Genomic DNA, 24635 nt, shown 5'->3' on the forward strand with positions numbered 1-24635 from the left:
AGCTTTTAATGAATGAGCTGAGCTCGAGTGAATATACAGAGTCAGATAACAGAACAGATTTATCTTCATACTTGTGCTATTTCAAGAGCTATGCGTGTTGTTGAGTGGAGATGCTTTGCTTTGAAACGTCCTTCACAGAGGCGTCTGCTGTGTCTATCAGAAGACCTTGATAAAGTCACTGCTATGCAGACAGAGGAAGATTAAAGAAATATTTGAGTGCATCTCAGTAGTGATTTGTTTAGCATTTCACATAAGATTCACATAAATATATGTACTATTGTAAATCAGTGAGCACAATTTCTAATAATGCGGTGTGTCAAAAGGTTTTTCTAACATGTAGTAAAACTAATGTTTAAACAAAGAAATTATGCACCATTGCAGGTTTTAAACAGGTTTTAAAGTGTTAAACTAATGTAGCACATGGTATAGTTTATTATACGTTTATTGAAAATATAATACTGACCTTAAAAACTTGCTCAGGTTGGCTTATCTAATATTTCCAAAGGATGGGCAGTACATAGCAGTCTGGAAGGTGTCACTTGTCTATATAAGGACACAACACCTAAAGGTCTCATTGCTAACCTCACACCACTTTAAACTCTTGATAACAACCTATGTTCTTTTTTTGCTCGTCCTGTATTCTTTCCTTTGCCTCCTTATTTGGGTTTTCTAACCCTCTATAAAAGCCAAGCACTAGTGGTTTGTGTTCTCTAAAGCTTCCTACGTCAAAACTTGTTAATCAATTCTTACTGTGCCTGGAAAACTCAAGCAGTCACTATGGGCGATGCTATGATGGCAGAGTTCGGTAAGGCCGCTCCCTTCCTGAGAAAGTCTGATAAAGAGCGTCTCGAAGCTCAAACAAGACCCTTTGACATCAAAACGCAATGCTTTGTTGTGGATGAAAAAGTGGAATTTGTGAAGGGGCTGATCGTTAGCAAGGACAATGGAAAGGTCACTGTGAAAACCGAGGATGGGAGAACGGTGACCGTCAAGGATTCAGATGTTCACCCCCAGAACCCACCTAAATTCGATAAAATCGAAGACATGGCCATGCTCACTTTTCTTCATGAGCCTGCAGTGCTGTTCAACCTCAAAGAGCGTTACGCAGCCTGGATGATCTACACCTACTCAGGGCTGTTCTGCGTAACCGTCAACCCGTACAAGTGGTTACCGGTGTACGATTCAGAGGTGGTCTCTGCCTACAGAGGTAAGAAGAGGACTGAGGCTCCTCCTCATATCTTCTCAATCTCAGACAATGCTTATCAGTACATGCTAACTGATCGGGAGAACCAGTCTGTCCTTATCACTGGAGAATCCGGTGCTGGAAAGACCGTTAACACCAAGAGAGTCATCCAATATTTCGCAAGCATTTCTGCTGGAGGTACTGGAAAGAGAGACCCTAGCAAGGGAACCCTGGAGGATCAAATTATTCAGGCTAACCCTGCACTTGAAGCTTTCGGAAATGCCAAAACTGTGAGAAATGACAACTCGTCTCGTTTTGGAAAATTCATCCGCATTCATTTTGGAACAAGTGGTAAACTCTCTTCCGCTGATATCGAAACGTACTTGCTAGAAAAGTCTCGTGTGACCTTCCAGCTGAAAGCTGAGAGGAATTACCATATCTTTTACCAGATATTGTCTAATGAAAAGCCTGAACTACTGGACATGCTGCTGATAACCAACAATCCATATGACTATTCTTACATCTCCCAAGGAGAAGTAACTGTTCAGTCTATCAATGATAGCGAGGAGCTGATTGCAACTGACCAGGCTTTTGATGTTCTTGGCTTTACATCAGAAGAAAAGATGGGAGTCTACAAACTGACAGGTGCTATCATGCACTATGGCAACATGAAATTTAAACAGAAACAGCGTGAAGAGCAGGCAGAGGCTGATGGTTCAGAATCTGCAGATAAGGCAGCTTATCTAATGGGGCTGAACTCAGCTGATCTGCTGAAAGGACTCTGCCATCCAAGGGTCAAAGTGGGCAATGAGTATGTCACCAAAGGACAGAGTGTGGACCAAGTGTATTACTCAATCGGTGCACTGGCAAAGTCAGTGTACGAGAAAATGTTCAACTGGATGGTGGTGAGAATCAACCAGTCCCTTGACACCAAGCAACATCGGCAACATTTCATCGGTGTGCTAGATATCGCTGGCTTTGAGATCTTTGATTTAAACACGTTTGAGCAACTCTGCATCAATTTTACCAATGAAAAGCTGCAACAGTTTTTCAACCACCACATGTTTGTGCTGGAGCAAGAGGAGTATAAAAAGGAGGGAATTGACTGGGAGTTTATTGACTTTGGGATGGACCTGCAATCTTGCATTGATTTGATTGAGAAACCTCTGGGTATCATGTCCATTTTGGAGGAAGAGTGCATGTTTCCAAAGGCCAGTGATCAGACTTTCAAATCAAAGTTATATGACAACCACCTGGGCAAGACCAACATCTTCCAGAAGCCACGTGTGGTGAAAGGGAAGGCAGAGGCACACTTTGCTTTATGCCACTATGCAGGAATTGTAGATTACAATATTACCGGCTGGCTTGTGAAAAACAAAGACCCACTGAATGAAACAGTTGTTGGGCTCTTTCAAAAATCCTCTTTAAAGCTGTTAAGCACTCTCTTTTCACAGTATGCAGCAACAGATGGGGCTGAAAAGTCAGGTGGGAAAGGAGCCAAGAAAAAGGGGTCATCTTTTCAAACAGTGTCTGCCCTCCACAGAGAAAATCTTAACAAATTAATGACCAATCTGAAAACCACACACCCACACTTTGTCCGCTGTTTGATTCCAAACGAGATCAAGACTCCTGGAATCATGGACAACTGCCTTGTTATGCACCAGCTTCGCTGCAATGGTGTACTAGAGGGTATCAGGATTTGCAGGAAAGGTTTTCCAAACAGGATACTCTATGGTGATTTCAAACAGAGATACAGGATCTTAAATGCATCTGCCATCCCGGAAGGACAGTTCATTGAGAACAAGAAGAGTGCTGAGAAGCTGTTAGGGTCACTGGATATTGACCACACCCAATACAAATTTGGACACACTAAAGTCTTTTTTAAAGCTGGCCTGCTGGGCACACTGGAGGAGATGCGTGATGACCAACTTGCTCGCATTCTCACTAGGATCCAAGCTTATGCTCGTGGCTTGCTTATGAGAGTAGAGTTTCAGAAACTGGTAGAACGCAGAGATGCCCTCATGGTCATCCAGTGGAACCTTCGTTCTTTCCTTGGGGTGAAAAATTGGCCATGGATGAAACTGTTCTTTAAGATTAAACCTCTGTTAAGGAGTGCTGAGTCTGAAAAAGAGATGGCAAACATGAAGGATGAATTCAATAAACTAAAAGAAGCTTTGGAAAAATCTGAGGCCAGACGAAAAGAGTTAGAAGAGAAGATGGTCACTCTTCTCCAAGAGAAGAATGATTTGGTACTTCAGGTGCAATCAGAGCAAGACACTTTAACTGATGCTGAGGAGAGATGTGAACAACTCATAAAAAGCAAGATCCAGCTGGAAGCTAAAGTCAAAGAGCTGTCAGAACGCATAGAGGATGAGGAAGAGATCAATGCAGATCTCACAGCCAAAAAACGTAAGTTAGAAGATGAATGTTCTGAACTCAAGAAAGATATAGATGATCTTGAGCTGACACTGGCCAAGGTTGAAAAGGAAAAGCATGCTACGGAGAACAAAGTGAAAAATCTCACTGAGGAAATGGCATCTCTCGATGAAAACATAATGAAACTAACCAAGGAGAAAAAAGCTCTTCAAGAGGCTCACCAGCAGACACTGGATGACCTGCAGTGTGAGGAGGACAAAGTAAATACACTGACAAAAGCTAAAGTTAAGCTTGAGCAACAGGTGGATGATCTTGAGGGCTCACTGGAACAAGAGAAAAAAGTAAGGATGGACCAAGAACGTAGCAAGAGAAAACTGGAAGGAGATCTAAAACTGACTCAAGAAAATGTAATGGATTTAGAAAATGACAAACAGCAACTAGAAGAAAAACTCAAAAAGAAAGACTTTGAAATAAATCAGCTCAATGTAAAAATTGAAGATGAGCAAAGTTCCTCGGTGCAGCTTCAGAAAAAGTTCAAGGAAAATCAAGCTAGAATTGAGGAACTGGAGGAAGAACTGGAAGCTGAGCGTGCAGCCTGTGCAAAAGTTGAGAAACAGCGATCTGATCTTTCTCGGGAACTGGAAGACATCAGTGAGCGACTGGAGGAGGCAGGTGGAGCCACATCTACTCAAGTGGAGCTCAATAAAAAAAGGGAGTCTGAGTTTCAGAAGTTACGTAGGGACCTTGAGGAATCGACCCGTCAGCACGAGACCACAACTGCCACTCTTCGGAAGAAGCATGCAGACAGTGTGGCTGAACTAGGAGAACAGATTGATAATTTGCAAAGGGTCAAACAAAAGTTAGAGAAGGAGAAAGCTGAATTAAAGTTGGAACTGGATGACTTTTCCTCAAACATGGAGAGTGTCGTGAAGGCAAAAGTCAATCTTGAAAAAATGTGCCGCACATTGGAAGACCAGATGAATGAGCATAGGTCAAAAGCTGAAGAAGCCCAAAGAGTTCTACACGATCTGTCTACCCAGAAAGCCAAACTGCTGACTGAAAATGGAGAATTTGGACGACAAATGGAGGAGAAGGAGTGTTTGATTTCTCAGCTCACACGAGGAAAAAACTCGTACACACAGCAACTCGAGGACCTAAAAAGGCAACTCGAGGAAGAGGTTAAAGCAAAGAATGCACTTGCACATGCCGTACAGTCAGCGCGGCATGATTGTGACTTGCTGAGAGAACAATTCGAGGAGGAACAAGAAGCAAAAGCTGAGCTCCAAAGAGCATTGTCCAAGGCCAATACAGAGGTAGCAACATGGAGGGCAAGATATGAAACTGATGGAATTCAGCGAACGGAGGAACTGGAAGAGGCAAAGAAAAAACTTGTTCAAAAACTGCAAGAAGCGGAAGAGGCAGTGGAAGCGGTGAATGCAAAGTGTTCTTCTCTTGAAAAAACTAAACATCGCCTACAAAATGAGATTGAAGATCTGATGTTAGACCTTGAACGCTCTAATGCTGCGTCAGCTGCCCTGGACAAAAAACAGAGATCCTTTGACAAAATCATTGCAGAGTGGAAACAAAAGTATGAGGAGTCACAATGTGAGCTTGAAGGAACACAAAAGGAAGCTCGCAGCTTGAGTACTGAGCTCTTTAAGCTAAAAAATTTCTATGAAGAAACTCTAGATCACCTTGAAACCATTAAGAGAGAAAACAAGAATCTACAGGAGGAAATCTCAGACCTAACAGATCAAGTGGGTGAAGGACGAAAGACTGTTCATGAGTTGGAAAAACTAAGGAAACAGTTGGAACAGGAGAAAGCAGAGTTACAGTCTGCACTGGAAGAAGCTGATGCTTCAGTTGAACACGAAGAAGGCAAAATCCTACGAGCTCAGTTAGAGTTCAACCAGGTAAAGGCAGACATTGAACGCAAGATGGCTGAAAAAGATGAGGAAATGGAACAAGCGAAGAGAAACTATCAACGTATGATTGAAACCTTGCAGGCCTCTCTTGAGGCAGAGACAAGAAGCCGTAACGAGGCACTGAGAGTAAAAAAGAAGATGGAAGGAGATCTTAATGAAATGGAAATTCAGCTAAGCCAGGCTAACAGACAGGCAGCCGATGCTCAAAAACAGTTAAAGATAGTACAGTCTTGTTTAAAAGATACTCAACTCCAAATGGATGACACACTTCACAGTAATGATGATCTTAAGGAAAACGGTGCCCTGTTGGAACGCAGAAACAACCTCCTCCAAGCAGAACTAGAGGAACTGAGAGCTGTGGTGGAACAAACCGAGAGGGGTCGCAAACTTGCTGAGCAGGAACTTACTGAAGCAACAGAAAGGGTGCAACTCCTGCACTCCCAAAACACTTGCCTCATCAACCAAAAAAAGAAACAAGAATCTGACCTGCTTCAGCTTCAGAATGAGATGGAGGAGCTGGTGCAGGAGAACCGCAATGCAGAGGAGAAGGCAAAGAAAGCCATCACAGATGCAGCCATGATGGCCGAGGAGCTAAAGAAGGAACAGGACACAAGCGCACACCTAGAAAGGATGAAAAAGAACATGGAGCAAACAATCAAGGACCTACAGCACCGTCTGGATGAGGCTGAGCAACTGGCAATGAAGGGTGGGAAAAAACAGCTTCAGAAGATGGAGGGCCGCATCCGTGAACTTGAGAACGAGTTAGAAGCGGAGCAAAAGCGAGGTTCAGAGTCCATTAAAGGTGTGCGCAAATATGAGCGTCGCATTAAAGAGCTTACTTATCAGACCGAGGAGGACCGCAAGAACCTGGCAAGACTTCAGGATTTAGTGGACAAGCTGCAGTTGAAGGTAAAGGCCTACAAACGTTCTGCTGAAGAGGCTGAGGAGCAGGCAAATGTCAGCTTGGCTAAATTACGTAAATTGCAGCATGAGCTGGAGGAGGCGGAGGAGCGGGCGGACATCGCAGAATCTCAAGTAAACAAACTGCGTGCTAAAACCAGAGATGGTGTGCCTGGAAAGAAATCTCAAGATGAGTAATGACTCAGCAGTTCAGCCTGCAGACCTAGATTTGCTTGTTCACTCATTTGAAGATTAACCTAACACATTATACCAGGAAATTTCTTTGTAGACAAATAATTCATGCAAAACTATCTGTGATAAGGTTAAATGAAAAATTACACTGTAATTTGCTTAGAGTTTGACATATGCTTTTAAGTTGTAATAGAAATTAAATATTAAATATACTTTCAAACAGAAGTGTTATTCTTGAATGCTTTTTGCAATGTCGAACAAAACTGATCTACCACAGCTTGGTTAGTGTTTGCTAAGATACCTTAAAGCAGTGTTTCTCAAACTTTTTCAGCCTAAGGACCACTTTATATTCCAATTTTTTTCTGAGGACCACCTAACAGAATCCCACTCTAACACTCCCCCAAAAAACAACAAAATAGGAAGGATAAGCTAAGTTTAAGTTTAATATGCAACTGTTTCAAGTCAAAAACTATTTTTTTAAAAACAAATGCAATGTTACGTTCAGAAATTATAAAGTAAATGTGAAATGAGTTGCAGCTTAATATGAACAACAAACTGCACGTGTGAAAAAAATGCAATTAAACATACTGTAACAGCCTAGGTCCCACTTAATGTCATTCAAAAGAGCCATTAATTTAAAACTGAGGTGGTGGGTATATGACGTCTATGGTTGTAACTATGGTAACAATAAAATACCGAAAAAATGTTTTCCCCTTAATATCCAAAATCACTTAAATTACAGGGATTTTACACATGAACAAAAACTATTTCATTTCAAAACTAATAGATCTGTGGATTTTAGCTGCTTTCAGTTGACGCTTGATCTTTTATTTTGACTCCTCTGTGGTTTAGCCAACCGATCCATTTTTACGTAGTAAAACAGAAAGGCAAGAACTGATATCACAGTTTTGCAAGTGCATTAAAATCTACTTTAAATTAAAAAGGCAACTCGAGGAAGAGGTTAAAGCAAAGAATGCACTTGCACATGCCGTACAGTCAGTGCGGCATGATTGTGACTTGCTGAGAGAACAATTCGAGGAGGAACAAGAAGCAAAAGCTGAGCTCCAAAGAGCATTGTCCAAGGCCAATACAGAGGTAGCAACATGGAGGGCAAGATATGAAACTGATGGAATTCAGCGAACGGAGGAACTGCAAGAGGCAAAGAAAAAACTTGTTCAAAAACTGCAAGAAGCGGAAGAGGCAGTGGAAGCGGTGAATGCAAAGTGTTCTTCTCTTGAAAAAACTAAACATCGCCTACAAAATGAGATTGAAGATCTGATGTTAGACCTTGAACGCTCTAATGCTGCGTCAGCTGCCCTGGACAAAAAACAGAGATCCTTTGACAAAATCATTGCAGAGTGGAAACAAAAGTATGAGGAGTCACAATGTGAGCTTGAAGGAACACAAAAGGAAGCTCGCAGCTTGAGTACTGAGCTCTTTAAGCTAAAAAATTTCTATGAAGAAACTCTAGATCACCTTGAAACCATTAAGAGAGAAAACAAGAATCTACAGGAGGAAATCTCAGACCTAACAGATCAAGTGGGTGAAGGACGAAAGACTGTTCATGAGTTGGAAAAACTAAGGAAACAGTTGGAACAGGAGAAAGCAGAGTTACAGTCTGCACTGGAAGAAGCTGATGCTTCAGTTGAACACGAAGAAGGCAAAATCCTACGAGCTCAGTTAGAGTTCAACCAGGTAAAGGCAGACATTGAACGCAAGATGGCTGAAAAAGATGAGGAAATGGAACAAGCGAAGAGAAACTATCAACGTATGATTGAAACCTTGCAGGCCTCTCTTGAGGCAGAGACAAGAAGCCGTAATGAGGCACTGAGAGTAAAAAAGAAGATGGAAGGAGATCTTAATGAAATGGAAATTCAGCTAAGCCAGGCCAACAGACAGGCAGCCGATGCTCAAAAACAGTTAAAGATAGTACAGTCTTGTTTAAAAGATACTCAACTCCAAATGGATGACACACTTCACAGTAATGATGATCTTAAGGAAAACGGTGCCCTGTTGGAACGCAGAAACAACCTCCTCCAAGCAGAACTAGAGGAACTGAGAGCTGTGGTGGAACAAACCGAGAGGGGTCGGAAACTTGCTGAGCAGGAACTTACTGAAGCAACAGAAAGGGTGCAACTCCTGCACTCCCAAAACACTTGCCTCATCAACCAAAAAAAGAAACAAGAATCTGACCTGCTTCAGCTTCAGAATGAGATGGAGGAGCTGGTGCAGGAGAACCGCAATGCAGAGGAGAAGGCAAAGAAAGCCATCACAGATGCAGCCATGATGGCCGAGGAGCTAAAGAAGGAACAGGACACAAGCGCACACCTAGAAAGGATGAAAAAGAACATGGAGCAAACAATCAAGGACCTACAGCACCGTCTGGATGAGGCTGAGCAACTGGCAATGAAGGGTGGGAAAAAACAGCTTCAGAAGATGGAGGGCCGCATCCGTGAACTTGAGAACGAGTTAGAAGCGGAGCAAAAGCGAGGTTCAGAGTCCATTAAAGGTGTGCGCAAATATGAGCGTCGCATTAAAGAGCTTACTTATCAGACCGAGGAGGACCGCAAGAACCTGGCAAGACTTCAGGATTTAGTGGACAAGCTGCAGTTGAAGGTAAAGGCCTACAAACGTTCTGCTGAAGAGGCTGAGGAGCAGGCAAATGTCAGCTTGGCTAAATTACGTAAATTGCAGCATGAGCTGGAGGAGGCGGAGGAGCGGGCGGACATCGCAGAATCTCAAGTAAACAAACTGCGTGCTAAAACCAGAGATGGTGTGCCTGGAAAGAAATCTCAAGATGAGTAATGACTCAGCAGTTGAGCCTGCAGACCTAGATTTGCTTGTTCACTCATTTGAAGATTAACCTAACACATTATACCAGGAAATTTCTTTGTAGACAAATTGTAGACAAATAATTCATGCAAAACTATCTGCGATAAGGTTAAATGAAAAATTACACTGTAATTTGCTTAGAGTTTGGCATATGCTTTTAAGTTGTAATAGAAATTAAATATTAAATATACTTTCAAACAGAGGTGTTATTCTTGAATGCTTTTTGCAATGTCGAACAAAACTGATCTACCACAGCTTGGTTAGTGTTTGCTAAGATACCTTAAATCAGTGTTTCTCAAACTTTTTCAGCCTAAGGACCACTTTATCTTCCAATTTTTTTCTGAGGACCACCTAACAGAATCCCACTCTAACACTCCCCCAAAAAACAACAAAATAGGAAGGATAAGCTAAGTTTAAGTTTAAAATGCAACTGTTTCAAGTCAAAAACTATTTTTTTAAAAACAAATGCAATGTTACGTTCAGAAATTATAAAGTAAATGTGAAATGAGTTGCAGGTTAATATGAACAACAAACTGCACGTGTGAAAAAAATGCAATTAAACATACTGTAACAGCCTAGGTCCCACTTAATGTCATTCAAAAAAGCCATTAATTTAAAACTGAGGTGGTGGGTATATGACGTCTATGGTTGTAACTATGGTAACAATAAAATACCGAAAAAATGTTTTCCCCTTAATGTCCAAAATCACTTAAATTACAGGGATTTTACACATGAACAAAAACTATTTCATTTCAAAACTAATAGATCTGTGGATTTTAGCTGCTTTCAGTTGACGCTTGATCTTTTATTTTGACTCCTCTGTGGTTTAGCCAACCGATCCATTTTTACGTATTAAAACAGAAATGCAAGAACTGATATCACAGTTTTGCAAGTGCATTAAAATCTACTTAAATAAGTGATGATTGTATAAACACTTGCCTAGTTTAGGTCATCTTTTGGTGGACCACTAGTGGTCCGCGGACCACACTTTGAGAATTACTGCCTTAAAGGAATAGTTCACCCAAAAAAGAAAATAATGTTATTAATGACCCTCATGTCGTTCCAAACTCGTAAGACCTCCATTTATCTTCGGAACACAGTTCAAGATGTTTTATATTTGGTCCAAGATCACCTTTCATTGAAAATCTATGCATGGTATACTGTCCATGTCCAGAAAGGTAATAAAAACATCAACATACATTTTGGTCCAAAAATAAATTTATTCAGCATTGTCTTCTCTTCCGCATCAGTTGTGAAGCGCATACGCAAAACTAAAGTCACGTGACTGCTGTGAAGCGGATGATGTGTTATCCTCAGACATGTTTGTGAAGTTTTTTTTCCAAAACTACAGCGTGTGTCTCCCTCAGACTGTAAACGAAGCACGGGCACACAAAAAAAAAGCTGGGGCGCACCAGATAACATGTCAGCCGCGTCACTGCACTCACGTGACCTTAGCCTCGCGCATGCCCTTCACAACAGACCCGGAAGAGAAGAAAATGCTGAATAAAGTTGTAATTTTTGGACCAAAATGTATTTTCGATGCTTCAACACATTCTAACTGACCCACTGATGTCACATGGACTACTTTGATGATGTTCTTATTACCTTTATGGACATGGACATTATACCGTACATAGATTTTCAATGAGTGCGTTTACATGCACAGTCTTACGCCGATTATGCTTAATAAACTGATAACACGTGAGGTCATGTAAACGCGTAAAACTGTTTTCTTTAATCGGGGAAAGCCCCTAAACGGCTTAAGCAAAAACCGATCGGCACAGGTAGTTTTTTGCTCATTACGCCGATTTCGCGTGGCATGTAAACACCGTAACCGGCTTTCTCACGGTTTTGTCCATGTGCGCATGTCTCCGCGTATGAAAGATAAACGTCACACGCGGAAGTAAGCGCAAGGTAACGCATAAAAGTCTCCGCCTGACTAAAGCAGTTGGCAGAGAAACTGTGAAAATAAAAGCTCATGTTACATTTACAGGTTCTGCAGACACGAGGAGAGATACAACAGTACAGCTTAAGACAGATGTGTCGTTGACTCTTTGATCGACTATTGTGTACTATATGTGGTGACGTCACTGCCTGCGAGAAAGCTGATAATTCTCCAAGTCCCATGTAAACGCAGTTGTCTGCATAGCCGGTTTATTGATTTGCATGTAAACGCATGAAAACAGTTTTCTATAATAAGCAGATTTTTGATAGTTATCCACTTATAATGCACAGAATAAACGCACTCATTGAAGGGTCAACAAGTTTTCGGACTAATATAAAACATTTTAAACTGTGTTCCGAAGATGAACGGAGGTCTTACGAGTTAGGGGGTGAGTAATTAATGACATGATTTTCATTTTTGGGTGAACTATCCCTTTAAGATTTTGTTTCACTTTAACTCCATCTACATGTAAAAGCATCGCGCTCAATTTAATTTCACCCAAAACTGAATTTTACATTATGTTGTGTATGATAATAAAATTATATATTAAGACAAAAAACAACAGGAAAGAGTTTGTTTTATCCCATTTATTTTCACATTTCATTTAAGTCGACCAAAAGCAATTTGTAAACTGGTTGAGGACAACTACATTTCAAATGGGAGCAATGCTGAACTGAGCTTTTCTTACAAAAATAAGACAGCAATTTCTCAAACTTTCTATTGTTCTGTCTCTTCAGCAACAGCAGTAATAACAGACAGGAAAATAAGAATCTATTACAATTAAAACTCACTTAAGTACTATTGCAACCGATTTAACTCCATAAAATACAGTTTACACCGCTTATTTACATTTCTCACGGACATTTAAGTATTTAGTTGTAACCGTTCACAATCGAATACTAAATATTTACATTAAAACATACAACCATGTAACATTTACAAAAACAGCAGCACATTTTTTTAAAATGCCCTCATACAGTTCTTTCTCAAGGTGCATTTCAACGTCAGGACTTCTGACGACAAACATATGCAACACACCTATTTACACGCGGAAAAAATATAAAGCCTAGATATATACAAACATAAAATATATACTGATCTTACAGTAACAACCCACATGCAGTAGTTCATTTAAAGATGTGACTCAAATACAGCAGGCCATTTGAATATTATAATAGCAGTACTGATACACAGAAAACATGCAAATATTGCAATCATTTTCAGCACTGCCCATCCACACCTCCTTTATGTAACACACATGGAAGGAAAAGAATTGGGTGTAGGACAAAAACCTTTGGTTGTGAACAACAGAAACCATAAAGTTAAGCTACATGGACTCAAGTGTGAGAACATAATCAACTGAGGTTCTTTCAAATTGTCCGTTTTTTTTTTGGAAGACTGATAATGCGAGAAAACTTCATCCAGCGTTGAAGTAAAAAAATGTAATAGTGGGCCAAAGTTTCATTTATATTTTCAATAAAAAAAGGGTTGGAAAGCAGCTTGGATTTACATTTCAGAATATTAAAAAAAATATTGCAATAACAAATTTGCTAGAAAAATTTTCTAGTGCCAAATAGTCGATTTTATTGGTTAGGTTGGCAGGATTAAGCCTGGGGGTTTGGCCCAAAAGTAGACGCCATGATTAAAACTAGTACTGTTTGAGCACTGTGCTTGATTGTATAAAACAAACAAAAAAAAGTCTTTCTAGTCTTTTCTTTGCGTCAATTTAAACCCCACCTGGTGCTGTATGAATGAATGAGAGTTTGCTAAGCTTTGTTTAGAGATCACTTTGCATCTTTTCAGCGTAGCAGGTATCTGCAAGGCCAAGAGACTAGTTTATCTAGTTCTGCCAAGTTAAACAAAAAAGGTAAATCGTAAAACTTTCAAAGGTCGGATTCGTCCTTTCTCTCTGTTCTTGTAAGGCAGAAAAGAGAATGCAGTTTTGTTAAATATTATGGAATATAAAAAATATATTTACAAATGCAGTTTATAGAGATCAAATTTTTGTACATGTTTACAGAAAGTTGTGCAATTCTGTTTGCAGTGGGTAGATATGCACATTGCATAACAACGTTTCAGTAACAGGTCAGCCACGAGTTGGGAACTAGTTCCTTCCGTCAGGTGGTCAGAAAAAGTTACTCACAGACTGGTTGGCTGCGTTTGCTGCTGCAGTGCCGCGTGATGCGCAGGAGCCGTTTCGCAGTCTTTAGGGCCCTCGTCGGGTCGCATATACATGAGGAAAAGGGTGACGGTCGCAAACGTGGCGGCGTTGACCGGAAAAGCCCGGAGGAGGGTGGAAGTCAGTCCGCGCGTGAAAACTCGCAAGCCTTCGCGTTCGATGCTCTTCCGCGTGCAGTCCATGATGCCGCTGTACTGGTACTTCCCCCCCACCCCGTCGGCCTGGAGGCGAGACTTTATCACGTCCACGGGGTACGTAGAGAGCCACGACGCGATTCCCGACATGCCGCCGGCAAACAGTAGTTTTGGAATCATGTACGGGTCCTCCGGCTCGCATCCCAGCGAGCGCGTCAGCAGATCGTACGCCAGGAAGTAGACGCCGAAGCCCGGGGTCTCTCGGATCATAGTGGTAACCATACCGCGGTTGACTCCCCGCAGACCCTCGCGCTGGTAGATGCGAGCCAGGCAGTCCAGTGAGTTTTTGTACAGCTTTCTCGTGGATGACTTCTTCTCGCCAGTGCCCTGCATCTGCATACGGGTCTTGGCCAGTTCCATGGGGCAGCAAATGACGCATTGTATGGCGCCGGCCGCTGCCCCCGCTAGAAACTGATTCATGGGTGTGTCCTCGGCCAACCAGCGCATGGTGTTACCCTGCACACCGAAGACAATGGCGTTGATAAACGTTAAGCCCATCATGGGAGATCCAATGCCTTTATAAAGACCAAGCACCTGTTGAGGAGATGACAGAGTTTCACAACTGGAAGTAAGTAAATATTTAAGAGCGCCCAAATTTATTTACATTTTAATGTAGATCTATTTAATGGATCACAAGGTGAATAACAAAAATAAACAAACTGATATTTCATATTATAATAATGCACTTGATTTTGAGATCAGTCTGACTTTAATGTAAACAGTTCAGAATTTCAGCTACTTGATGGCGATCTAACTCAGTGCTTGGCGTGATTACAAGTATGAATTACTAAAAAATGTGTAGGGAAGTGAAAATGTCTTGTTTCGATTTGAGAAATTCTGAATTTGACACAAAGGCCAATGAAAAGACAAGTCACTACTTACAGACTCCTGACGTATGATTGACTGGAAACAATGAATGGTGCCTCTGTAAAGAGGTTTATCTATACTCTGGACCTGAAGACGAACCTAAAAGAGACACAGGCAGATTATTTCATTTCTAAAGAGCAATTATTCAAGACAAAAAAAATTATAACATTTACAAACAACAAAGATACAAATGAAGTAAACCGTGTTAAGTGTCTAACAAAGTACAGTGTTAAGTTGTTAAAGTACACATTTAAAAAATAAACCCTTAAACGGTTTTCAACATTTTAGTATGTTCTTACTTCAATTTCGACAAATTAAAGGTAGGGTAACAGATTTGATCCTGAAACATTTTTAGTTATGCTGGTTAAAAGTCTCCTCACATTCTGATAGCAATCACTGTGTTAAGTTGTTTAAATGTATTTGTAAAAATTTATGTCATCTGTGAAAGGCGTAGGACCAAAAAATGTTCAACAAATCATAGATTTCGGTCCAAACGGACGTTTCCTTTTATGTCCCTCATACGTAAGCGTAATTTGAATTCCCACCGCGCAGCGAGTCCACGCAGATACCATACGTCATCGGCGCGTTCACGTGCGCTCTGGCTGTAAACAGCGAGAACACCAAACTTTTCTGCTGAATTGACAACCTACACAGGAGCAACAAAACTAAATGCATCTTTTATAACAACAACAGCAAAAACTGCCTGGATCAGCAAGAGCAAAAACCCAAATTAACATCGGTAACTTTACTGCTTTACCGCGAGATACAAACAACTACAGGAGGCAAAGGGTCTGAAAGGGTCGTTGCACTGTTTATTTTGGTAAGGTAGGTACGCGATATGTTTGTACTGAGATGGATTCAGATATTCTACTTTGATGAAACGTTGTGTTGCTTATGAAATTTGTGTTCGTTTTCCGGATTAGCATAACGATATAGTTACTACGTCTACACAATCGAACGTGTGCTTAAACTAATTCTGATGTAAACCAGTTGTTTATGTTGGTTATTTTGGAAGTGTTATTCACTTTGTACTGCAAAGTTTTCTCACTGGTGAATGAGACATGAGACGTGACCGTCTGATCTGTGCGTGTTCATGTCTTTGGAAAGAGGCGTGACTTTGGATGGCAATTTGACTTGAGGGTGGGATCGGGATTTCATTGCTAGGCGGCTACCGTTAGCATTTTTCAAAATGTGTTACCCTACCTTTAATACATACCAATATTTTTTCCACTGTGTACACTTAATCTTTGTACAACGCGTTGTGAATGTGTTAGCATTTAGCCTAACACCATTCATTCCTTTGGATCCAAACAGGGATGAATTTAGAAGCCACCAAACACTTCCATGTTTTCCCTATTTAAAGACTGTTACATGAGTAGTTACACAAGTAAGTATGGTGGCACAAACTAAAACGAGGATTTTTTTAAGCGGATAAAAAATGAGAACTATATTGTATTACAAAATCGTCATGTTTTATTTTGTGCCACCATAGGCTGTGTTTACATTTTGCATTAACATGCGATCTCGGTGATCCGTTCACGCAGATCCGATCATCCGTATATCAGGACACGGCGCGTTTACATTTGTCCACATCAAAGTGGCTTCTGTATCCGGATGTGTGATCGGATACCGTGCAGGGAGGCGCGCTGGATGAATAGCTGTCAATCAAAATGGGTACGGCTGTCTTTAGCCACATGATTTAGGGTTTTCGCACCGCGGATGAATGTTCTGTTAAACTTTACCTGAACTTGACTTTCACCCGCATGCTTTAAATCAACAACAAAATCCGTGTGAAACATGACCGACTCCACTGTTTTATTCTGCCTTAATAACGGGCTTTTGGCTCTGCCTGAACTTATATGTATATTTCTATTTTAACCATAAAATGTTGTTAGTTATGTTTCCTGGTAATAATATGATTTAATTAAAAGAGCTAACAATTTCCTGTTCATAGTGCGTAAGAAGTAATGTAATTTACAAACACATATAAATAACCTTGCATAAAACCAACACTGACTAAATTTATTTGGTTAATGTTATTATGGTTGGTACGTGTTTTAAAGTAACTTAAAATGTGTTAAATGAGACAGAAACAGCCGATTGACCAGAAAGAAGCGCAACATTCACGTTGATTTGTCGCCATGGAAACTCAAACATTATAACGACGATCCTGAATTCTGCCATTAAATATTAAATCTCACTATGAATAGTTGTAACATAAAAATATGCCTGAATAACTTAAATACAGTTAGCAGTGTTAAGATGCTTTTGTATATCGATTTATTATACTTTTAAGCGTAGCTTTCATTGCTCCACAAATATGAATTTATGTGTTTCTCACCTGCGCTCCATGACCTAACGTCCTTTATTTTTGACAGCTGTCAGTGAGAGGAGATAGTGGGCGGGGTTTTGTGTGACGTTGACCTGTAAATGCAGATACGATGGCTGGATTGCGTTTACATTACAATGAGATCCGATCACAAAGCGTCCTCGACTACCTCTGCATCAGGACACACAGATCGGATAACATTCCGATCACAGACGCGTTTACACTTGTCTTTTCAATGTGTATGTGGACAACATCCGAATACAGGTCGCATGTTAATGCAGAGTGTAAACACAGCCATACTTACTCGTGTAACTACTCATGTAGCAGTCTTTAAATAGAGAAAACATGGAAGTGTTTGGTGGCTTCTAAATTCATCCCTGTTTGGATCCTAAGCAATGAATGGGGCTAGGCTAAATGCTAACACATTCACAACGTTTTGTACAAACATAAAGTGCAAAAAGATAGTTATGTATTAATTTGTCTAAGTTGAGGTAAGAACATAGTAAAATATTGAAAAACTGTGGTGTGTTCCTTTAACTCTTGGAAAAATGCGTCGTTAAAAGTATGTTGTTACTGTACAAACCTGTATTCATTTCTTTGTTCTGAACACAAATGAAGATATTTTGAGCAATGTTTGTAACTAAATAGTTTCTGAACATCATTGACTTCCATAGTAATATTTTTCTAACTATAGAAGTCAATGGTGATTTTGTTTCCTACCTTTGTGTTCAGAAGAACAAAGAAATTTAAATGAACACAAAAGTTTCATTTTTGGGTGAACAATCCCTTTAAAGGGTCATATTATGAGATCTTTTTTAAAGATGTAAAATAAATCTTTTGGTGCCCCAGAGTGCATATGTTAAGTTTTAGCTCAAAATACCCCATAGATAATTCATTATAGCGTGTTAAAATTGTCACTTTGTAGACCTGAGCAAAAGTGTGCTGCTTTGTGTGTGTCCTTTAAAATGCCAATGAGCTGATGAAATGCAAACACTGATCACAATGATGGTGGTTTGTAGTAATTGAAACTCAATTGTGCTGTTCAATATTTTTTCTCTCTCTCTTTCTCTCAGCACTAAACAGCAGTGTCTTGTTTGGATAGTGCAGCTTAATGGGACGGTATTATTGTAATTGTCCTTGCTACCTAACTTACAAAACAGGCAAAATCTGAAAGAACTAATTTTTACATGCTTGCAGAAAATGGCTTACCCAAACAAAGTTACTGGGTTGATTTTTTTCTTGTTTTCTAGGTTGATAGAAGCACTGGGGACCCAATTATAGCACTTAAACATGGAAAAATCCTGTACTGGTTGGCAGTATATTTATTTTATGCAGTATAAATATTGTATTGTATTGCTGCTTTCTTTTATCTGGCACTGTTTGCACTAGGTTGCAAACATGCACTTTATGTGGCTTGGTCAAAACTTATTTTTTTAGTCCTTAGCTGTTAGTTTTTATTTAATTTGTAGTTTCATTAGTAGTGAAATGTGTTTGTATTACTGCTCCTCCAAGAATTTGTGTGATTGTTTGTTTTATTACTATAAGGTTTAATGTGAAGTCAAGTTTGTTTTGCCTTTTTCTATGTACAGCACTGTTGTCAACATTTGTTGTATTATTATGTGCTTTATATATAAATTGAACATTGAACATGAAATTCATTGTCTGTATGTAGCACCATGGTCTCATTTCACTGTGTACCGCACTACTACGTATGGCTAAAATGACAAAAAAGCTTCTTGATGTGACTTTTCTATCGATCATGCTCTCCATCATCTGGAAACATTGTTTGTTTTCACAAACTGTGATTTTTCTTTAAGACAGCTAAGTGGTGCATTACTTTAATGTTTATTTTTTCCATGTCATTGTCTAATATTCGGATATGCATTTCTATGTTAAAAACATTTGTGACCCTGTCTGTGAAATCTCGGCTAATCTAATTTTGAGATTGAGGGCGTCCAAGTAGTCAAAACAATAAAAATGATAAACCCATGGGATCACTGCTACGCCTTCAATATACTATACTTAAACTTTTATTTATGACATGAAAAATATTGAAATGAATGATTTTATTGACATTACACTACACAAAAATACCTCAACATTGACTTTGATTGTCTCCATGTTCCCTTTAGGCATGATAATTCTTATATCATTTGTTTCAGGAACCTCTTTTCTATCATTAGAGAGAGAAAGTGAAAACAGACCATAATATTAAATCACATGTGTGACAATCAGGTCAGTGCAGGGCAAGGAGTAAAACTGTAACTTTAGCCTGGTTCTTATTTCAGTGCAAATATTTTTTGTCCAAAATTGTATTCAAAATTCCAGGAACAGCTTATCCGTTTTGCAGCTCAACTTCTGACAAGATAATAACCCTATTTTAAATACACTTTGAAGTTGCTATGTGTCGAAAAAATCCAGTTTTTGAATTCTGGTGCTTGAGGACTTCAGAGCCTGAAGCATGCATTCAAAAGAATATTAAAAGTGTCTAAAGGTGGTCGATCCTTTTACTAGGGGAGAGCAGGGGCGAAAGTACCATTTTTCAGAAAAACTTAATTTTAAAAGCTAATGTTTTAGACAGATAAAAGTGTGGTCTATCAATACCAGGTGGAATAAAAAAAAATGGTAAGACAACTTTAGTATAATTTTACTTTGAACACAAGTAGCGCATTGTTACTAGGTTTTTTGTGTTACACTTGTTTAATTTGTCTAAATTTCAGTTTCATTAAATGTTTCAAAAGCAACCCGACAGCACAAACTTGAATTGTTAAGAATAAAAAATGTTTTCAACAGTATAAACACTATGGAAATTAGAATCATATAAATGTTCAAAATAATGCAACAATATTAGCAGCGGAACAAAAGTAACATGCGTTAAAGAGAAAATCGCTTACTTCCGCCCCGGTTCTTCATTACTTTGCCCCTAAGCTCTGGAATGATTTACCAAACACTGTTCGAGAATCAGACACAGTCGATCAATTTAAGTCTAAACTAAAGAAATCTCTCTTGAACAAAGCATTCACATAACTCATCTAGTAAATATACTTATGCCACAATAGTTAGCTTGTCCATGACCGGGCACACATTCATCCATTATACTGATTGACACTTACATTATATGTGAACAGCCCCTACACTAATAGGATTTTGTTTCTCTTTCCCTGTCTCGTCCTCAAACCCACGAACACTAAAGGGGGTCGCACACCGGACGCGCAGCTCAGCGAAAACTCTAAGGTATCGTACAGCGGAAGTGCACATTAAATAGCGCAAGCTTAGTCAGATAGCGTCTACTTCAAAATGCAAAATATATGTTAGCAGCCAATGTTAATCGTTAATGATTTGGGATATATCAAATATTTAAGTCAAATATCACTGAAACAGGAGAATCTCAGCTTTTACGTGGTATGCGACACGTAGACATGCGACTTATGGTTTATTTGTGCTGCAGCATTAATAATATAAGCTTGTTTTAAAAAAAAAAACATTTTCTGAGAATGAAATTCATCAAATCTTTGGCATATTTACTCAGTATTAAAATAAATATTTTCTAATGTTCTCAACTTTATATGATTTTATTATGTAAAAATAACATATTTGACTGAAAAATGACTTTAGCTGGGTTTTCACAGGCGGGTCACATTTTTAATCCAAAAATTCAGAGACAAGTTTTGAATTTATTTATTTTTTGGTATTTTTGATTTATTTCTTCAAGCTTTTGTTTTATGCAGTTTCTGTTGTGCTACACTGGGAAGTCGACATATAAATCATATCGGCTTCACTGCATGAATTTATGAGAAATAACATGAAGGGTTATGTAAAATAGTCCACTTCCCCACCCGCATGACTTTTTGTCATTCTTCTACTAAGCACAAAAGTCATGCTGGTTTTGAAATAATGACTAAACTCCTACTTTCTGTTAACTTTTGGCCGATGTCGTTAAGTTCACCGAAGTGGCAGATCTGTTTGATTCAAAAGTCACATTGTTTAAAATTGGTCTTGGACTGCTGTTGTGGTTTCCAACCTGGGGCCTGGGCCCCCCTTAGGGGGCGCCAGAGTTCTTGGGGATCCGATATGCCTTGAGCTCAAATAAAGATGCATAAAATATTCCACTAATAATTTTATAAAAAAATGTTTTTTAAATCACATCATTACAATGCAAAGATAAGGTAGTTAAAATATTATCTTGTGTAAAATAATGATTAAAATTTTGCTTACACCATCTCAACGTGCTTGTCATCATAACGGCAAAATCAAATGAAAAGATAGATGAGGGTTGGGGGGCTCAGATTGTATGAATATGTATTTAGGGGGGCCTTAAGGGAAGATAGGTTGGAAAACACTGGACCGTTGGACTGCTTTAAAAGCACTAATAGATAGAAAATATAGTTTAGTGTAACTCATTTTAGTTTTATACTAATATACAGATAAGATACTGTATGCTTTCCAGTGAACATGCATTACACCAGCATTGAAACTCAGCAACTGAAGCAGATCTCAAGTAACAGGGTTCAAAAATGAAATGGATATGTAACGAAATCCTTCATTAAACATCAACCTAAAATAGCAGTCAAAACTGTTTACTGCCTTGCTGTTCGAGTGATGTGCATAGACAACGTCAGGTTAGATGACAGCATCTCTTGGCAAACATGTTTACTTACCTTAACCGTATCAAACGGATGTCCAACGAGGACCCCGGCGGCACCTAAAAAAAAAAGAAAAACTGATTTACTAGAAATACAATGCAATTGCATTCTGAATGCAATTTTGTGTAATAAATCTCTAAAAAATATCAGGCAGATTTGAAATATGGGCTAACCACAGCTGTATAAGAATCTGATTAAATTTTGTTGGTTTTTTTGTTTTTTGGATTTGTGCCGACAGCACAGCTCAGGTATTGGCCAAAGTTTCTCAGTGTGTCACAGGATATTTCATATCATGGGGTTTACACTTCACAATCCCAAGGACACTAATGACCACACAGTTGAACTCAGTTCACTGGACTTTACATTCTGATGGGTGGGCTGTCAAGATGAAGGCGTTGGCATGGCAGGACCAATAAGCACAAGACGCACCAGTCAGGTGATTTACGCACTAAGTTTTAGTACAGGGTTTAACAACTCTCCAAAAATACATATACGCCATACAGTATATTTAAACAGGAAATATTTATAATTTTGGAAATAATTTATATTTGGATATTGCATTAACAATATTTATTTGTCCACTTCACTAATTCCGTCATTTACTCAGCCTCAAACTTGTATTTCTTTATTCTGCTAAATACAAAGAAAGATATTTTGAAGTTTGAAACCAAGCAGATCTGGGGCACCATTGACTTCCATAGAAAAAAATATGTTTGCTTATTAAATCTTTTCAAAACATCTTCACTTGTGTTCAGCAGAACAGAGAAATGTATACAGTTTTGAAAACAAAATTTAAATTTTTGGTGAACTATCCCTATAGGGCAGCTTAGCCCAGCCAGACTAAAGCTCAGCAGTGACGCAATCATCTCATAATGACACCTGCGAGAACAACAACGTTTATGAAAGACTGTGTCTTCATGTTACTAAAATGAAACACAACCGGCTTAGACAGACGCAGTGCCAGCACCGCCGAATGGGATTGGCCCACACAGGGGTGTGTGGATTCCTTTACGTTTCACAGGACATGTGCAGATTGTTGGGAGGGGGCTATTCTGGGCCCTTCCTGGAAATGCAATTCACAGTAGCGCAAGCATGTTTTACGCAAGAGAATAGGTTGATCCTACAAAGATGTACTGGTGCTTTGAAACTAAAGGTGAAAGTTGTTGTTTATTTCTGTGCATTTGTATTATTCAGTTATTACATAACATTTATAGCCGTACATGTGCCGGCACGCTCGGAACTGAACTAAATTAAAAACAAATGTTTAAAATGTAACTTTAAATGTAAACACACAGACGAATGTGTTACTAATTGTAACATCTTTAAAGTGTTCTGGACTATGACCAAATCAACCAGTTACAATATAACATCCTGTGTTGTGTCACAACTCTGATCTAGGGCTGCTCGAGTATGGGCAAAGTCATGATCACGGTTATTTATTTATTTATTATAATCGCGATTAATTAACACAACTCATAATCATTACTCAATGACTTTGAAAACAAGAATTCATTTAACCTTTTTATAAAACAAGTGTTGCAATAGAAAGCAGTGGTACCTTCAGAAGTGCCTTACAAACACATCGGTCCAGTGGCATGCGATTTATATTTTAATCAAGGCTGTCAAAAGATTAATCGTGATTAATCGCATACAAAAGAAACTTTTTTTTTATAATATATGTGTGTGCACTGTACACATTAACAAATATATATATAAATACACAAATATATTATGCAAACAAAATTTTTTACACGATTAATCTTTTGACAGCCATCGTTTTAATCGCACAATAATCGTTTTACCTTGATTATCTTGCTTTTGTAATTGTTTCCATCAAAAATGTAAAATAAAAATGATTAATTGCACAGCCAAACCCTGATCTCAACATTGATGATGTTTAACAATAAAGAAAAGTTACAGTTGTTGTTATACCTAAACCAACAATAAAGTAAACAAAACTTTAATTACAAAAATTATAATAAATAAATAAATTATAAAACATTATAATATTAAATTGTTGCAACATAAAGTAGAAGATTTTTGTTTCTTATCATGTACAGATTTATCAGACTTTATGCACTTCATTAATAAACAGAATAAACTCAATGTGTTGTCACGTGTCTCACTGTCACCTAATGACGTGGCTTCCTGTTACACTATAAATAATTAAACAATTGATTCTACCTGTGTAATTACAGAAAAAAACTGCTTTTTAAATTCAATAAATAATCGATAAATAATTTACACACATTCATACAGTAGGATGCAAACTAGATCAATGCACGTGCACATTAAATTAATACAATCAAACATACTACAAACCCAAATGCAGTCGCCCTGTCACATTAGACGTGGGTTAGCATCTCCTAACCAGCTTAACTGTCCTAATCTACTCATTCACTTATCAGATATGAAACTCGCATATACTAGTGAACGAGGTCTTTCACTCACCTCCCATGCAGCCAGCGAGGAAGTCCATCACTGATTTAAACGCAGCCTAAAGCACCTTCACTTCAGGTTTATAGCAGAGATAACTCGGTTTTAATCGATTTATAACCTTGGTTAGTTACTCGGGCCCGTCCTGCGATGAAATGCGTTAAAATTCAGCGGTCTTTCACGTAATGTAATTCATTCAAGCACGCGATGACGTAGAAGCACCCAAGCAACTTGTCAGGGTGAAGTCTGCGCCAATTGTATATTAACCAGACTCTAGTGTAAATTTTAACCTACTACATTAACTAGCACCTGCTCGGTTCACTGTCTATTTGTGTACCGGGCCCTGGAAGGACTGGTGTCGGAAGGAGGTGTGTGTGCGTGCGCCCAATTGCGACTCACGTATTTTAAGAGGATTTCTGTTCCTGGTGCTGGCGTCACTCGCGCTTCCGGGTCTTACTATGGCGAAGGAGTGTTATTAATATTCATCAGAGATGCTTCTGTTCTATTGGATGGTTATCGTCGCACGTTTTCAAATCTAATTTATATTCAGTATTTAAGCCTTTCATATTGTACGTCACGGGAAAGCGCCAAACAGAATGATTAATATTCATGAGAAACGCCTTTGCCTTAGTAG

General features: G+C 39.0%; 2 protein-coding genes and 1 pseudogene across 3 annotated transcripts; 2 read left to right on the plus strand and 1 right to left on the minus strand.

Moving 5' to 3' along the window:
• Positions 1 to 646: 646 nt before the first annotated feature.
• On the plus strand, positions 647 to 6592 carry LOC135738406 (myosin-6 pseudogene; annotated as a pseudogene).
• A 1145-nt stretch (positions 6593 to 7737) lies between these two features.
• On the plus strand, positions 7738 to 9394 carry LOC135738407 (myosin heavy chain, skeletal muscle-like). Its single transcript, XM_065256438.2, has one exon. The coding sequence runs from the start codon at positions 7855 to 7857 to the stop codon at positions 9379 to 9381; it is 1527 nt and encodes a 508-aa protein (XP_065112510.1). The 5' UTR covers positions 7738 to 7854; the 3' UTR covers positions 9382 to 9394.
• A 2531-nt stretch (positions 9395 to 11925) lies between these two features.
• slc25a29 (solute carrier family 25 member 29) lies at positions 11926 to 24403 on the minus strand. 2 transcript variants are annotated; one of them, XM_073811377.1, is made up of 5 exons: positions 24017 to 24403; positions 21581 to 21624; positions 19017 to 19095; positions 14609 to 14692; positions 11926 to 14260 (listed from the first exon to the last, which is right to left on the minus strand). In XM_073811377.1, exons 3-5 carry the CDS (start codon positions 19056 to 19058, stop codon positions 13493 to 13495), a joined length of 894 nt encoding a protein of 297 aa, XP_073667478.1. In that variant the 5' UTR covers positions 19059 to 19095; positions 21581 to 21624; positions 24017 to 24403; the 3' UTR covers positions 11926 to 13492. The 2 variants fall into 2 exon arrangements, with proteins under 2 accessions (XP_073667478.1, XP_065112511.1); XM_065256439.2 differs by lacking the exon at positions 19017 to 19095.
• Positions 24404 to 24635: the final 232 nt, after the last annotated feature.

Source organism: Paramisgurnus dabryanus, chromosome 12, assembly GCF_030506205.2.
Source record: "Paramisgurnus dabryanus chromosome 12, PD_genome_1.1, whole genome shotgun sequence".
NCBI lineage: Eukaryota > Metazoa > Chordata > Actinopteri > Cypriniformes > Cobitidae > Paramisgurnus > Paramisgurnus dabryanus.

What these genes read in the sequence shown, in the direction of transcription:
- LOC135738407 (XM_065256438.2), top strand. Translation starts at nt 7,855, where the DNA reads ATGTTAGACCTTGAACGCTCTAATGCTGCGTCAGCTGCCCTGGACAAA.
- slc25a29 (XM_065256439.2), bottom strand. Translation starts at nt 24,044, where the DNA reads ATGGACTTCCTCGCTGGCTGCATGGGAG. An exon ending in CCTCGCTGGCTGCATGGGAG is followed by an intron (nt 21,625 to 24,016) that starts GTGAGTGAAAGA and finishes TTTTTTTTTTAG; the next exon opens with GTGCCGCCGGGGTCCTCGTT. An exon ending in ATCCGTTTGATACGGTTAAG is followed by an intron (nt 14,693 to 21,580) that starts GTAAGTAAACAT and finishes TGTCTCTTTTAG; the next exon opens with GTTCGTCTTCAGGTCCAGAG.